Source organism: Perca flavescens, chromosome 4 (genome assembly GCF_004354835.1).
Source record: "Perca flavescens isolate YP-PL-M2 chromosome 4, PFLA_1.0, whole genome shotgun sequence".
In the NCBI taxonomy this organism is placed as follows: domain Eukaryota; kingdom Metazoa; phylum Chordata; class Actinopteri; order Perciformes; family Percidae; genus Perca; species Perca flavescens.
The window spans coordinates 24,036,420-24,053,865 of record NC_041334.1 but is presented as its reverse complement, the minus strand read 5'-3'; the positions used below and the strand labels follow the sequence as shown (position 1 = coordinate 24,053,865).

Below are 17,446 nucleotides of genomic sequence, written 5' to 3'. Positions count from 1 at the left end.
GCCAAATGCACGTTAAAGGCATGAAGTGGAGCATACATCTGCGTGAAATGCTCATTGACCCAGGACTAGCACTGTTGTTTTCACAAGTTTTTAGGAATGTCAGTGACCATTGATGTTTTGTAGGAAAATTCCAAAGTAAAATGGAAAAAGGTAATGATTTTTTTTTTACCTCAACAGAGGGAAATATTTTCAACTTTATAATTATTCTGCAGCGTAGTTTTAATTTTGCTGTGGTTGCAGGTCACCTTGCTTGTTAGACAAGAGGTTTAATGTGTTAAAGTGTTTTTTTTATCAGCTCTATTCTATTAGATATATTCCTATTGCCAAGTGGGACAAAGAGGACTTTACACACATTCAAGTGATTTCTGTCAAAAATTATGTGACAAATACATCCTTTTTAAAGGGCCAGTGTGTAACGTGTTTAGTTGTTCATTATCAAAATCTGTGTTGCCCGTTCACAAACTTGTCCTTTTTCATGAATATTTACCACCACCATCAATTCCAAGTATTCCTTTTGGCATGAAATTTTACGTTTGCATTTGCATGAACTGGGACGCTCCAGATTCATGCGCCATCTTGAAATACGTTAGCTGGTGGGACATACAGGACATACTGCTCCGCCTTTCGCGTTTTCGCTGTCACATGATAAACTCACAGGTGCTGCTAATGCTGCTAATGGGTATCGTAGCTTCCCTGCCCCGGCAAGTTTGAAGAAGGAAACATGGAGGACCACACGTATTCAAAATCCAAATTTCAGGAACAGGAGTCTTCTTCTTCCCCCAGAAAAAGAAAAATGATATTGAAAAGAGCAAGAGACCCGCGTCATCAGAAAAAAGCGTGAAGGCTACCGTAGCTGTAATACGTACTTTGAACTGCCTGGTGCGAGAGAGTTGATTGCAATATATGATCTAAATGCTACATGGGAGAAATTCCTACACATTGGACCTTTAAAGACACAAAATGAATGCAATTATTTTTTTAAGTAGCCAAGTGACAAAGCCTGTTACAATATTCACTAAACGAATAATCCCAATCCCTAACAGAGTTGGATAGCAGTGTTAAAGGCCACAGCACCTTCTATTTCCATTATTTGCAGCCGTTTCATCATTTAGTGTCAGACAAGTTTGGCAAACCCTCAAAAAATAATTGATGAGCAGCCGAGACATGGACGAGAGATTACTGGAGAGACAATATGGTCCTCATCATGTTGGTCAAATGTGAATGCAGGAGCTGTAGTGCTGAAACTTTAACTCTCCCACCTGCAGTGCGTCACACGAGAAAAGGCTTTTCACATGAAGCAGAATACATCAAAATCATGACAAGTGGCCCTTAAACAAAGACAGCACACACAGTGTGTGTTACAGCTATGTGTTTTGTTTGATGGTGATTGTTTGAGTTATTCAGATGAGTGGCAGGCTGCACCATAGCCCCAGTTTGTGTCTCTCATGTATTGACAATACATTCAAGTCCCGGAGCTAAGCATTTGATTACACTAAAAAAATATATACCGTGTGTGTGTTCTTTGGAAAACACAGAAGGTCGTTTAACAACCCTTGCCACTATCTTGAAGGTGTTTCCAGAAACTTCAAAGATTCTCTAAACCATCTAGATAAATATATATCCAGTCTACTGCACAATTGCATCTTTTTCCCAAGTTGCAACTTTTTCCTCATCATGATAGAGATGGAAGCCAGAGTGAATTGCTCAATTTGTACAACATGAACCAAAACAATTATTATGAGCTATATTGCTATATTAATGTTTCCTTCCAATATTTAAAATTTTCATACAGAATAACGCATCAATATTTTGCTTGACGGAGTCACCACTTGAGAAACGGGTTAACGATCTTGTTAATCGTGCAACAAATAACATATTTGTTTCATCCACATGGTTAAAAGAGTCTATGAGGATTCTGGAAAATACATTCAGAACAGTGGCAAACGTTGTTAAACAACCATCTGGGTTTTTCAAAGATTGTCTGTGTATATTTTTCAGAAAAATAGATGCTAAGCTCTGTGTCTCTAATGTAATGAGAGGTACAAAATGGGGCTACGTGCACCAAAGTGTTTGCCTCTAACAGCACCAACCACAGTGTTCGTTCTGTCAAAAGTGTGAGTGGCATTGTGAAGTTGAGCAGACTTCAGCTTCAGCCATAGTTAGTCTCAGTATATTTGAGATGGACCATCCACAACACGTGTCAAACTCAAAGCCTGTGGGACGAACCCGGCCACTCGCAAATTTTGATCCGGTCAGCGTATCAATTTAGGTTCACAATAAATGCTGGCCCGCCTAGTTGTGCACCAAACCAAAAAGACGGGAAATTGTTTGTCAAAATGCAATTATGCGACACTCAAAGCTGAATTTGGAAGATTTGCCGACTTTGAGACTCGTTGTTGTGAGTCGGCTGTGTGGTAGCCTACTTTTAAAAATGTAATCATTGTTTTGCTTGATTTGCTAGATTCTATGATGGCTAACTTTTTTGCTGACTTTTTTAGGGCTTTATGTGGATCAAACTGTAAGTGAGAAGGCTATATGAGATCTATACAAAAATATTTTACTTTTTTGATTTAATAAAAGCAATAAACTACATGTCTGGCTCTTGATGTGATTCTCATTTTCCAGTGTGGCCCTTAGTGAAATTGAGTTTGACACTCCTGATACAGTATCTCGAATAATAATAATAATAATAATGTCAACTTTGTTGGACATCTGGAAACAATGCTACACTGCCAATGACTCATAGGTAGCCATTTATTTTCTGTATCATATGGCTGTCATAATGTCATAAATAATAAGAAATGCTTTTGCATTATTTGTTTTAGTTGTGATAACCATTTGGTATGTGCAGGCTGCACAGTGAACAGTGCTTTCATTGCTGAAGGTAAATTAATTATGAGGGCATACTGTTTGCACACTCTGTCTTAGAACATGAGTGACTCAATCATGTTCATGGGTTTTATGAACTATAGCTTTGTTCAGGTTTGTAATGGACTTGTGATTTATGATGATTTAAGTTGCTTAATGATCTACATGTTTGAAAAGACTGAATCAAGTAGCTCTTAGCCCTTTATCACATGTGCTATTACACGATGGAGCAAGTACAGCTTGCAAGGGAAAAAGTGACACGATAATACAGCAGCAGCACATTGAGCATATTGTTGTAAACATATGAAATACCTGGAGCATGGAGTATTTCTTACAATTCTGAATGCTTGTCAGTTATGGGCATAAAGTCAGGATGACTGTGCACTTAGTCAAAGCTGTTATGATTAGAGCAGAAAACAACCATTGTAGTGCTTTGTGGAGACGAAGGGTAGGGTGACTCCCATAGCTTCAGATTTAGCTCTTTGATTGCGATGAATAAAATATCATATGGAGAAAAAAAATGCCTATATGGAACCCATTTCTGAATATGGTTATACGGTATATAGCAAACAAGTTCCCCAATTATATTAACAGACTATAATAGAATATAATTCATAAAAAGCAGCAACTCATTTTAATTAAGATGAAAGTCTTCTATCTAAAGTCTCAACAGAGCCACCGTCTCATTGTTTCTTACACTCTCATAAGTTCTTTGTGGAAGAGTATTTTAAGGAAAGACTCACACATTCAGACTGAATGTGGGGGTACTGATCTTAAGAAAAACATTTTAATCAGCCATGTGATGTAGGCTATTCTCTCTCTCACAATGTCTGTCTCTTAGCACGCTCAGTCTCTCAGCACTCCCCATCAGGTGGATACAAGAGGCAAATCAAGATCTGAAAAAATCATGAGGTTACATGGGAGCTATGAGCCTTTAAATCTGAACCGCAGTGAATATACAGGATGAAGAGTGGGTGTTTTTTTTCTCCAAATAGAAACATAGGGAGCACTAAAACATTAATAAAGGTATATCATTTTCTAGTTATAGATGCAGAACACATCCACATAATGCCTTACGATCACTTTGTGTAATGACACAAATCAGGCAAGATAGATTTTCCAAATAATCAGCCTGCATTTTAGCCTTGAAGGAAGGTATGTAGCATGAAGAAATATATACCGCTTCTTGGATGGCAGGCTAAAATGGCAAGTACACAGAGACTGTAAGCAGGTGTGGCAAATCCAAGGCGCAGCTGTGCCTCTGCATGTGCGTATTCAGGTCTACAACTGTTGAACTGTGTAATTAAGGCAATATCAGATCTTGTTGGAAGGGTTATCCTTCCCACACACCCACACAGAAAATACAGACCTACAGGCCACTACTACTTGTGATTATACGCTGAGGATCTCAGCTGGATTTTGGAAAAGGCTAATATTTTATCTGATTATGTTGGCTTGTTATAGGACAACGAGTTTCAATATATAACTGTCAAAATAATGGAAATATTGTCATGTAAAGCTGTCATATATGTCTGGGCTCAGTGTCTGGATTTATTATGGAGAGATGCAATACCACTCTTCCTTTTGCTGTAGTGGTGAAAAACAATTTCCACTAGCTGCATATTGATTTGGTTGGAGATCTGAGGAGTGAGGCAGCTATATGGCATATGCATTACAGTCCTGTGCTCACAGCGACGCTGTCTGATGGTAGCATTGTCACCCTACACAACGCTGTCATCAGGATACAGACGCCTCCTCACCAGCAGGAAGGTGATTTCTCAGAATGACTTTGTATGTACTGGATTTCATGTCGAGGCATGTTCAGGTAATCAACCTGTAATGGAAACGAGTAAGCCATTTAACGTGAGATCCAGTGCACTGTGCATCATTTGCATTTCTAATTAATGTATTTCCTGGAGCTATAAAGACCCATTCCGAAGTATTCATATTTACTTGGCACTGCCTCACTACGAGGAGAAAAATGTCGATCATTCATTCATAATACTAGCTACTGATGCCTGAGGACAGACACCGTGAAAATTCCTATTGAAACGTTTAAAATGATTTATTATTGATTCTACATCGAAAGCGTTGCATATAAAATTTGACTTCGAGCCAAATTGGCGTTGAGTAATAGGGTGGTGCTAGTAAAAAGCAGAAATGGGTATCAAAAGGGGTGGTGGTGAATTGTGTTGACAAGGATATTGAAATAAATAATTAAGCACCTATTCAAGTCTATCTCGGTTGATCCTATAGCCTATCTACGCTCCACATCGTACAGATGTAACGTACACGCCACGCTGCCGTGTAGCCTCCCAGATTTCTCTCCATAGTTTGGCGGAGAAGCGTCCTAGCTATCGCGGCTACCTGTTAATCCCCGGCCGGGGTCCAGCCCCACTTCCTCCGGCTGGCGCTCCATTGCTCGGCTTGATGAGCTGTCCAGAGTCCGGTGGTGCTGAAATGGAAGCCGGAGCCCCTGCTGCAGGGACGGCGGGGCCGGGCTGTCCCGCCTGTCCCTCCCCTTCCATACTGGCCTCATTCCCCATCGCCTCGGGAAAGGTCTCGACGGAGAGAAACGATGTTGTAGATGGTTCTAAAGCGACTGTAAAAACTCAGATGAAACTCAGCGCTGCTCCCCTTCCGCCATCATCACCTACAATTCAGCATCCCGCACGGAGCACGCGCGCTGACGGAGATGGTGAGGGAGCGCGCTGACGCAATGGGTGGGAACTTGAATGGCTCATACGTGCTCGGTCACGACGCTCGGTTATCTCAAGTCACCACCTACTATATCCACGGTCACCACGCAAATACCTCTAAGCCCTATGGCACATGACTGGAGACCACTGGGACCTACCTGATTCAATTCACGTCTTTATCTCATTGACCACTTGTTTTTTTTTTAACCTAAATGACCAGAAACATACACAATGATTACACATTATTGGCTGCATGTTCGAAATGTGACAATCCTTTTTGTCTAAAATTTGTCTATATTTTTTATATTAAATAAATTAATCAGAAACTATTTTAATAATCAATTAAGTTATTCAAGCAAAAAGGCCAGTACACCATTGGTTCCAGCTTCTGAAATTTAAATGTTTTTTTTTGTCTTTTGCGATATTAAATTTAATACTTGGGGGTTTGGACTCATAATTAGTAGCTATAGGACTTTGGGAAATTCTGGAAATTGACGCCATTTAAAAAAAAATATTTTCTGACATAAACCAAATGATTAATTAACTAATTGAGAAAAGTGAAAATGTATGAATTCATAATGAAAATAACTGCAAGTTGCAGACCTAATATTCTTAAATCTAAAGATATGTGTCTCTAAACCAAATTACAGGAAACCAGTGGTGACATAATACTACCTTTAAGTTAAATAAAACCATACTGGATGTTGTTGTTTTTTTAACTCAAAGATGTGTGGCTTTTTTTTTTAGCTCCCACTCCCACATAGGCTATGTGTACTTGACTCTGCCAGAGAGCCAGTGGCATTATTACAAGATGATCACACCAGTGCTCAAACATGTGGTAAACAGTGTTTAGATGTAAAATAAAATAAAATAAAATAAATTGCCCAAATTCCTGGCAAGATAGAATCAAAAAGTGATGTTGAGATTGGTGGTTATATATTACAAAAGAATGTTCACTAATTTGGATAATGTCAAATGAATGTTATTTCATTTAGCAAAAGTAATCGATAGTAGCTCTAGAGTAATTTACTACAAATTAAATATAACACAAAACTGTTGTAGATGAAAACTGAGTAGTTCTGGCAGATGCAAAATACCAGTTTAATTATACTTAGAATTCTACATATTCATCTAAATACATATGTGGGCTAGATCAGAGTCATGGTGCCACAACACAATCCCTCTGCAGAAAGTCCAAAGTTCATTTTATTGTGATTGGCTCTCTTTACAGCATAGTAAAGGAGATGATTCTGAGATGGTCCCACTTGTCCCTGAAGGATTGCTCTCCCTAGTGTACACCAACTGTCACTACAATAACACTTACTCTGATCTTATAAACCTAACACACACACACACACACACACACACACACACACACACACAATATATATGCGCTATCTTTCAGACCAGCCACAGACTACGAGATCAATAGAGGCTGGGGTCTACCATACCAGACAAGACCCCAGGTGTAGGCTGTGTAAAGATGCCCCTGAGACTAGTCTAGCACATAACAGCGGGGTGTAAAATGCAGGCAGGTACAGTGTACATGGAATACCATAACCAAGTGGCTGGCATAGCGTACGGAAACATCTGTTCCGAGTATAGGCCGGAAGTCCCAAGGTCAAAGTGGGAGGCACCTCCAAAGGTGGCAGAGAATGACAGAGCTAAGATCCTGTGGGACTTCCAGATCCAGACCGATAAAATGGTGATGGCTAACCATCCAGACATTGTGGTGGTTGACAAACGGCAGAAGAAGGCAGTTGCGATAGTGGTAGCAATCCCAAGTAACAGTAACATCAAGAAGGAACATGAGAAGCTTGAAAAATACCGAGGGGTTAGAGAGGAGCTACAGAAGATGTGGAAAGTGAAGGCAACAGTGGTTCCAGTAGTAATCGGAGCACTTGGGGCTGTAACCCCCAAAATGGGACAGTGACTCCAGCAAATTCCAGGAACATCTGAGATCTCTGTTCAGTAGTCCTAGGAACAGCTAAGATACTGTGCAGAGGACCCAAGTTTAAAGGAAGAGGACCGCCCAGGATATTTATATACAATGCTGTAATCCTGAATCAACCACTGTAGTCATATAACCTTAAAAAAATAAAGAAGAAAGAAAGAAATCTGGATTATAGCAAGCTATTTTCATTGACTTTATTATAGTATGAATTGACAAGCACAAAGAACAATGGAACTCAGTGTACAAGTGAGCCAATTAACAGATACATATGTACAAAAACACACAAGTGCACACATCAGACATAATATTCACTGACTTTCAGATCCATTTCAGGTACAAAAATAACACAAGAGCTTGTTTTTCATTTGCAGGACCACAAGAGATATTCATACACAGCTAGAGACCCTTAGATTAAAAGAAAAAAAAACTAGATGTATCATGACTTTCTTCTTGAGTTTAAAAATTGTCCCCGAAGAACGTGATTAAAAAGATTATTTTTATGTTATATAGTGAACAGTGAAGAGAACTGAAATGCTATGGATGAATATAACACATGGCCTTTTTTGTGAAAACATTCAATACTTCATTGGCACCATAAAAACACGAATAAGGGATACAGTTGAGGAAATATCGACTTACTTACCAAATCGTATATTTAGTGACATACTAAACTATACTGACCATAAGACTGTAGAGTAGATCTTTTAATAAGAATGAATACTTTGCCAGATGTAAAAGCTTTGAGATGCACCATTGGGCACATGCCTTTTTTCACATTTACAAACCGTCAATAGCAGTGGCACGAGAATGAAAAAAAATGTGCATTGAGGCTAAAAAGGTAGTACTTATATACATAAATGATAAAAGAACTGACCAAACACATGATCAATTTCATGAAGGAGAGGAGGCTCTGGCTAAAATACAACACTAGACTGCTTTTATAAGAGTTTCAGGACTGCATCAATTTTCATTTTCTCTGTGGTGATTGCTCGGTGCTCACAGGTGCGAGTTTCTTACAGAAGTTATGATTGTTTGTAATTACTGGCGTTTGGCTTTGTATGGCCGGGAGCGTTTCCTGCGATCAGGCTTCCTCTGTTTGTGCAAGCGGCCAATACTCACTCCCTGCCGACGACGCACGGAAATGTTTTGCTCCACAAGGCTGGCCAACATGCCTGAGGAAGACACCCAGTCAGTATGAATGAAGGAGCAAAGAAATCATAAAAATACCAACAAAAAAGCAGATTTTTAGCATTCAATTAGGTTTTAGCATAAGTCTGGTGGGAATTTTTATTATTTAGTTTTAGTCTTTTCTTTCTTCTTTTTATGTACATGTGTAGTAACGTCATACCTGTTGTATCTTTGTGTGTACATCTGGTTAAGAGGAAAAGTGTGGCCCTGTATGTATTTTAACTGTTAACACTGAGAACCTTAAATAAAAAAATGGGTATATTGGTCCTGTTAATTGGTCTATTATGTGTCTTGACATGTAAAAAAAGACCAATCTGTGTGAGTTTTTCCACAGGGACTAGTAAAACTCATTGTTTGGACGATGCACAAAACTAGTGCCAAAAAGGGGGCAAAAACAGCGAGAGAGACAGAAAAAAAAAGTAATCCTCAAGATAATGAGATTTACCTTCTTGGGCCAGCATTGATATAAAGGTGCAGATGAACTCATCGTAATTATGGGTCCTCCTCTGATCATCAATCTGGTCAAATGAAAACAAAATATTGTGATTAGCAAGCCAATAAAAACAAATTAAATATATTGGGTAATTGGGTTGTTGGTGGTAAACAAAACCTACTTTGTATTTCTTTCTCTTTTCTACTTCCTCCTTTAGGTACACCTCATAATTGGCAATGTCGGCCTCCACACACTTAAGTAGTGCGAGCAGCTCCTGCAAGAGACAGAATAAGATGAACCGCTCTTTGTTTGTTTATTAAATTTATACACCTTTAGAAACAGCTACCTAATTGGCAGTGTAACATACATACATACACACACACACACACACACACACACACACACACACACACACACACACACACACACACACACACACACACATATACACACATACATACATACATATATATATATATCTTGGCAGGCAGATAAGAATAGCAATGTACATACTTTGTGCATTACAACACAAGGAAATTCTTGGACTTACCTTGGGAGAGTACTTATCCCCAGGGGGCTTGTTGTCTGCAGCAGTTTCCAGAGTGTTGGGCTTTTCCTTGCTCCCCTCTCCTCCATCTTTGCTCTCCTCTTCTTTCACCTCCACAGACGGTCCCTCCTTTCCCTCTTTTACTCGTTCCTTCTCTACTGATGGGGGGTCGGCTTTCCCTTTTTCTTTCATCTTTTCTGGAGTGCAAGGCCGCTTTGTGCCATCAGCAGCCAAATCTACCGTACAGACAAAGTAACAATCTATCAAAATTAGCTAAACTGAGACAATCCCTTATTAAAAGTAGTATATGTTGTTCTCATTAAGGTCCCTCCAAACTGTTTACTTCCATTGTCTACGACTATTAATATGCTCTGACTGCACTGTAAATATCAAGTGATAGACTTGAATGCTTACTTCAGCAGAGGCTTTTAAACCACCTTTGTAAATAACATGGACGACAGTAACGACCTCTTGTACTCACCAGATGGAGCGAGAGCATAGATGACTCCATCCTCCTGCAGGTGTAACAAAGCTGCGCTGACAGAGGGACCCAGTTCTCTTACAGCGCGGTTATGTCTGGAGTCTAGCCTCAGCATTTCATCTTCTCCGAACAGCACACGAGACAGATGGGATGCAACTGGACTGGATGGGCGTGTGGCAGCCTGGGAGCGTGCGGGTGAGCGCAGCGGGGAGTTGAAGGCACTGCCAATCTCAGAGGCTGTGTCAGTGCTTTCGTTGCTGGGTGTGGGGGAAGGCTGTGAAGCAGATGTAATGCAAATGCCTCCTGTGCGCCCTTCTGTGCGTACAGAAAGGGGTGTATTTAGGGCATCTTTCCTTTGGGCCTCCTTCTTCAGTTTCTCAGCCAATACAGTGAGGGCAATCTGGCTCTCCATTCCAGCCCCGACACGTCCTGGTCGCGATCGCAGACTTGGCTTCCGTCTAAACCTAAAAGACAGTGATTTGAAACACAAGACCAAAATCTAAAAGCATTAAAGAGCTTTAGCTTTCTTCAGTCAGGTCATACCCACTAACAGATAAAGAAAATATACATACAGTATGTACAGATTACGATGCTAACCTGTTGGATGTGCCTGCGGAAGCAGTTACTTCCTCCTCATCATCCTCATAGTCATCTTCATCGTCGGAGTATGGGGGTTGGGGAGGCCCTGCCGCTCGAGAGCGACTAACTCCAGCAGCAAGATCCTCTTCTTCCTGTTAATCAGATCCTTAGTAAAGAAGCATTCTACACATCTTATGAGCAAGAGGGAGTGATTGAGACTCAGCAAGCCAGAGAGGAAGAAAAATGTACAATGACATAACCGAGAGAAATAACACGCACAGTGAACGGTCCCTAAGTCAAGGATCTGAGACCGACAGAAAGCAATGTATGATCTGTCCTAGTTGCCCGCTGAGTCGAATAGTAATGTTTTCATATAACTCTCAATGCAACACCCGACTCTGTTCTAGCAAATGGATATATGGCGTCATATGCTGTATGGATTTTGGGCTATACATCGTTTAGTTTTTATGCTCCACATATCTGGAACAAACTCCCAGAAAACAGCAGGTCCGCTTTAACTCTCAGTTCTTTTAAATCAAAGCTGAAGACTTTTCTTTTTGATGTTGCCTTTCTTTAAATAATCATTAATTTCTATTAAGTTGCATTGTTGAAACTGTATGAAAATCAATATAAGCATATAAAGAGAAATTAAAAAGTAAGACCGGTGGACCCGGCCCATTTCTGGGAATGGCAAGGATTGCAGGTGGATTACGTGTATAGAGCAACGGCTTATACATTGTCCCATACTAGTAGCCTAAAATCTCGTATTTTATCTGCTTTTATATTTTTAACTGTTTTTAACTGCTCTTTAATGTTTCATTTCTTGTACTGCACTGTAACTTTTATTCTTGTATTTTAATCATTTTTATGTAAAGCAATTTGAATTGCCCTGTTGCTGAAATGTGCTAAACAAATAAAGCTGCCTTGCCTATAAAAATTGACAGATTTATTTCAATGGAAAGAAAATTAGCATCATCCAAAATAAATACTGGAAAACTGTCACAATTATATACAAAAACACCCTTTAATCTAACCGTTACCTTGTAATTATACACTATAGAATTATAAAGCCTGGTATTTAGTAAGTATTCTGTATTTGGTAAAAGTTCTGGGGTTGATGTTGGTGTGTGTGGTTTGTTTGTTGATTTGTATTGTGAAAACTAAATTCAAAAAAATATTTGAATAATGTATTTTGTAAAAGATATGTCAAAAAATGGTTTTAACACCGCCAACGTCCTGAACACAAGCTGATTTAGTCAATTAGCGAATAAACTGAAAACTTATTGCCGACGGATTAATCGTATAAGTAAAAACTTTTGTTTCTTCTCAAATGTGAAGTTTTGCTGACTTTCTTTGCTGTATAGGATGATAAACTATGTACTTTAAGAACAAAAGCTATGGGAAGTTGTGATGAGTATTTCCCCCTATTTCCCCTATCTGACATCTTATGGAGCAGCAATAACTGATAATAAAAATAATCATTACTTGCAGCCAGAACAACCCTAATCACACAATACAACCAACGCTTCTAACTAAGATCTTTAGAGGCCAAAATGCGAGAAGAAAGCACAGGACACACAAACTGGATATAACCAAAAGACCTTTCTGAAACAGGACCTATACACTTTACTTCTCCTTCTACCTGCATTGGAGACTTGGCATAGTTGTGGTTGTCCAGGAAAGCAGGCAGCCGTTGAACAATGTGGTTGGGACTGGTGACTTCCTGTGGTCCTCCTCCTGTGGAGACTGGGGGTTTGCCCATGACCTTAGAGTTTCCTGAGGGGCTAGGGGCATCCTTAGACTGAACTCCTGACTCATCTGCTGAATCCAAAATGAGAGTGCATTTCAGTTGAATGTTTATGGTGAGCCCATATACAATTCACAAGATGTATTTTAACATGGACCGGGGAAATAAACTCAACCTAAGTACCTGGATTAGCGCCCTGGGTTGTAACTGGCTCCACATCTGCCTCTTTCTTGATCGCAGTGGTGCTATCATCAGGGGAGGAAGACTCCTGCTGCTTCTTGTCATGGACATGCTCGGGCTGACTGAGCCGGATCATCTGAAGACAGGACAAACACACAAAAAGGTATTCTACAACATACTCACCAATGTCAGTGGACATGACTAAGGAGATCCTGCTCTGCTAAATTTCGTCTCCATCGCATTTCCTTCCCATAGGAAATGTATACATAATACACACTTCTTGGGAATGCCACATTAGGACTAGAGATGTTCCTCCAATACAGCATAAAACGCTGGTATATATATATATATATATATATATATATATATATATATATATATATATATATATATATATATATATATATAACTGGATAATAAAAGAAAGTTCTGTGGCATTCATTGTTTGTGTTTGTTCATGTTTCACAAAGAGTTTAACCTGAGCCAGACCGACAACAAAGATAGAAATAATATCACATCCATAGTAGTATACAATTGTTAAAACATAAAATACACACTGGTATCGGATTGGTACTCGGTATCAGCCGATACACAAGTTCAGGTATCGGAATCGGTATCGGGAAGCAAAAAATGTTATCGGGCCATCTCTAATTAGGTCACTAAAACAAGTGTCACCTCGGACATGCTGCAGCAGAGGTTATAACAAGTAATCTATTTTTATTCTGTTTCGGCCTGTGATGAAACTTTTAGCAGTTCCTAACCTTCTGTAGACCCTCCAGAACAGTCTGTCGATTCCTCTTTAGAATTTCCAGTTTGGACTCGTATTTCATCCTGCGGTCAGGCACCACTGCCATCAAGTTGAAGCGAATGTCATGGTATGGTTCACTGAAAAAGAGCAGAGCAGCAGCATGAGAATGAAGCTGTGAGGGTGTGTGTAGAAGGTGAACCACCACAGCTTAAGCTAACTGGCTCAAGACTCACCCAGCAGTGGCCAGTCCAATCCTCTCCATGATAACCCGCCGAGCTTTATCGGTCCATTCCTCCTCCTCTCCCCAGGGCCCTGAAATAGAGTGCAATATTATGATTTATTTAGGCAGCAATTTCCAAAATAGAAGTGGGTAATAAAACAACACTAAATGCAATAATAGCAAATGTGCAATAACAAGGTTTCATCCCATGATGAATGAGGCCTGATTTCAGACTATACACTGGAATAAAAGCAGCTGAAAATAATAATGAAACAAACAAAAGTAAACTCTAAAAAGGAGAAGAAATCAGAATAATAATTATTCTAGAAAATTCTGTCAGCATCACTGATGCAGACAAACCTATTCTCAACATATGCATACCCTTTAAGACAACTTTCAGTGGTTCCATGGCAGCCAAAATGCGACAGTGTGACAAGAACAGGACTCCTTTATTTGATCTATTGCTCTGTCAGTGTGTACTCATACCGTGGTCAATGGGGTAAGCCTTGAGTCCATCGAGCTCAAACAGGCGGTCTTTGATGGGCACATAGCTAACAAAGTGGAAGGCCTCCATGGTCCGCACTGCACTGATCCCATTCTGTTTCTCCGGCAGATGCCTTGGCTCCGGTCTCCATAGAAACACGGAAAGAGAGCTTAACAAACTGATGATTGCTCAAAGCCTGACATCTCTAAAAGTATGGTAGACCAATCAAAGAGGATTTCCTTCACAAAATCAGAGAAACCTGATCAATTAAAAAGGAATCACAGACTGTAACCTACCTGGCATGGCTATTATGTGCTCTGGCAAGCTCTGGGGCATTTCCTATTGCGTAACCTTTACTCTGAAAAATATATAAAAACTCAAAAGTTAAACATGAAAGTGGGAGAGGAGGAAGGAGAGAGCAAGAGTGTGATTTGAAATTATATTTAAAAAGGTGCACTATGAGTTCCTGCATTTTTTTAGCGTGATTTCATTTTAGTCTAAAATCGTAGGCATCTCTCCTTGATCCGCTAGCACACTGTCCCCTGAATACACTGTGGAAAAGCCCGGTCTCGGAAGACAACACAGGGGTCGTAAACGTCAAACAAACACTAGAGGCACAGGCTGTGCACCAAAACACAACGAACCACTCCAGCCAATCACCAAGAGATGGTTGGGGGAGGGGGTTGGGGGTTAGTGACAGTCAGTCAGTCAGTCATGACAGTTATGGAAACATGGGGGGAGGGGCGAGCTTGCTCTGTTTTGTTTGAAATTTACTTGAAACGTCAACAGAAGTGACCATGCAGGAACTCATAGTGCACCTTAAACTACAAAAACAAAAACTAGTTGAATGTGCTTGACAAGGTCTTGGAGCCATTTTTGTTGTTAACTTGACCATTGTCTGCTCTTATATATTTGATAGGATATATAGGATTATAAGGCGCACTGTCGTTTTTCGAGAAAATTAAAGGCTTTTAAGTGCGCCTTATAGTGCGGAAAATACGGTACACTAAAATAACAGAGATAAATGAGTGAGTGTGAGAAACATCTTACCTCTGGACTAAAGCCTTTGGTGAAAGCCTTCATGCGACTAAGGGTTGTGCCAAGCTCAACGCCACTGCAGTTCAGAAGCACACTCAACAAAGCGTGGGTGGCACATGAATTTGGTATCAGCTAGATTCAAAATGACAGCATAAACACCAGTCAAGTCAAAGATAGAATATGCATTTTATTAACTATGTTTCTTTGGGCATTATTGCAAGATGTGAATACACAGGCTATAATTTTGAAGTGCTAGAATAAGCTAAATGTCTTATGCACTCTACTTTGGTTGGTTGGATCCAGCTTGGAATTTTTTAAGTTTCATAAATGTTAGTATATTACAGGACTATATGTCCTTGCATTATTATGGAATATCATAATCTGTGCTTTCATATATGTTTTATTTGAGCTTACTTTTAACAGGACAGTCTGTTGAGATAAGGACATTTCATTTTAAAGTAGTAATAGTTTAATAATATCAACATAAATAGTAATAGCAGTTCATCAACAGAGCATTTTCAGTTGTTATATTTCATTTAATTTGAGGTATAATTGCATACATGTATACATTTTACAATATATATTATATAATGTGAAAACACTAAACATTTGCTGTTTAGAAGTACCACAATTTACTGGCTATTCACAATTTCATACAATTTGTAAAATGAATAATTTTGGCTAATAGTCAAAATGACGTTCAGGCCAATTTTTCAGGTCAAGTTATGAATGCCATTTGTCACTGTGTTTGCCACTTGAATGAATACGTAACAACTTAAAACGAAAGCAATTGCTATCTAATGTGAGGCAAAATGGATTTTTACTCCAGATTAACATTTTGACTATGAATGAAATTTGCTCAGGAGCATTGTATTTAAATTACGGAAAGCACGAATACTGACAACATATTAAGAAATCTGCTATGGGTGTTATGACTTCAAACACAGATCAGTTGCTCACTAGTCAATATACTTAACATCCCACCAATAACTACAATCACTGCCAACATCTATCATCGCATAAACACTTACCTGATGAGCAAAGAACATATCATTTACAATTTCCTCGTCAATGACAGAGGTCTCATCCACCAAAGTGTTAACTTTCCTCCTGGATCGACGTTCCTCAATCCACTTGAACAGGAAGATGAAGCCATAGACAGGACTAAAAAATAAAATGATGCCAAACGCTTTTTACATGTTGTTGCTACGGTCCATGTAAGCAAAGGAACATTGTTTGTATTCAGACATGAGCTTGGACGTCACTACCTGACTTATCTGCCAGGTAGTTTCATTCTGGATATACTTGCAATTATTGTACACCAAAAAGACTTGAATAAATCTGATTGGTTAAAGGTTACATACCTTTGACACTTGCTTTGAAGATCATAAATTTCCTCTACTTGGACACCTTTGATACCTACAGAACATACACAAAGAAACATTTTAATTAGCTATATTAGCCCCAGGACTCCAACTCGGAGTTGTATATGTTGGTTATTTACATTGTACACTCTAAGAGATTTAGCTACTGTATATGAGCTACTCACCAAAATCTTCAACCAGCAAAGTGAAGAGTCCTGAAATTATTAAACATTTTATTTAGGGTTCAATTACATAGAATACACCAGAAAAGAAATGAAAGACCAGTGTATTATTTTTGCTAATAACATTACTGCTCCTCATATTTCGCATTTGATTTCCATCAACTTGCATAACACAATACAAATAAATATTCTATTCAACAGTGTTTTAATCTCGCATTGATTTAAGTTTCAAAGCCTAATAAGTCAATCTGCTTAGGAGGCTAACTGTCCATTTGGTTTCATGTGGAAGCTAACATTTGTTAGCTGAGTTTCTCACCTGGATCACTCTCGAGCTCCAGCCATCCTTTATTCATTTTCAAATGTGTGCACAGCTGACTAAAATTTAAGATGTGTTCCAGTCCATGTCCGAAAGAGGGGTAATAATCTTAAACGATAATGGTGTATCCATTCACGAGAAAACTGTGGAGAGCTCAAGATAAACACAATAGACAGAATTAACCGCCTACGAACTACGTCATCAAGAAACGACGGGTGGCCGCAAAAAACACAGTCCTCTCTGCAACTTCCTGTAGTCATTTCAGCAACAGGGCAATTCAAAGTGCTTTACATAAAAACGATTAAATACGAGAATAAAAGTTACAGTGCAGTATAAGAAATTAAACATTAAATAGCAGTTAAAATAGTTAAAAATACAAAAGCAGATAAAATACGAGATTTTAGGCTGCTAGTATGGG

The 17,446-nt window shown here is 39.2% G+C and overlaps 2 protein-coding genes across 3 annotated transcripts in view; both read right to left on the bottom strand.

Moving 5' to 3' along the window:
* bsnb (bassoon (presynaptic cytomatrix protein) b) overlaps positions 1–5,414 on the bottom strand; it is a 63,670-nt gene extending 58,256 nt beyond the window's left edge. The window contains exon 1 of the mRNA XM_028575047.1: positions 5,236–5,414. Within this exon, the coding sequence (XP_028430848.1) occupies positions 5,236–5,414 (179 nt within the window). The remainder of the gene's footprint in view (positions 1–5,235) is intronic.
* A 2,276-nt stretch (positions 5,415–7,690) lies between these two features.
* Positions 7,691–17,360, bottom strand: bap1 (BRCA1 associated deubiquitinase 1). 2 transcript variants are annotated; one of them, XM_028574860.1, is made up of 17 exons: positions 17,029–17,360; positions 16,716–16,745; positions 16,531–16,585; positions 16,198–16,330; positions 15,179–15,298; positions 14,425–14,486; positions 14,131–14,273; positions 13,658–13,736; positions 13,438–13,561; positions 12,680–12,812; positions 12,392–12,570; positions 10,768–10,901; positions 10,171–10,634; positions 9,693–9,925; positions 9,324–9,416; positions 9,155–9,227; positions 7,691–8,693 (listed from the first exon to the last, which is right to left on the bottom strand). In XM_028574860.1, the coding sequence occupies exons 1-17, from the start codon at positions 17,063–17,065 to the stop codon at positions 8,560–8,562; spliced, it is 2,226 nt and encodes a 741-aa protein (XP_028430661.1). In that variant the 5' UTR covers positions 17,066–17,360; the 3' UTR covers positions 7,691–8,559. The 2 variants fall into 2 exon arrangements, with proteins under 2 accessions (XP_028430661.1, XP_028430662.1); XM_028574861.1 differs by having other exon boundaries at positions 12,392–12,567.
* Between the last annotated feature and the right edge of the window lie 86 nt (positions 17,361–17,446).

Bases quoted from the DNA above. Each gene is read 5' to 3' on its own strand.
- bap1 (XM_028574860.1), bottom strand. From the start codon at position 17,065: ATGAATAAAGGATGGCTGGAGCTCGAGAGTGATCCAG. The intron at 16,746-17,028 runs GTGAGAAACTCA...TAATAATTTCAG, and splicing joins GGAGCTCGAGAGTGATCCAG to GACTCTTCACTTTGCTGGTT. The intron at 10,902-12,391 runs GTAGAAGGAGAA...TCTGATTAACAG, and splicing joins ATGCCAAGTCTCCAATGCAG to GAAGAAGAGGATCTTGCTGC.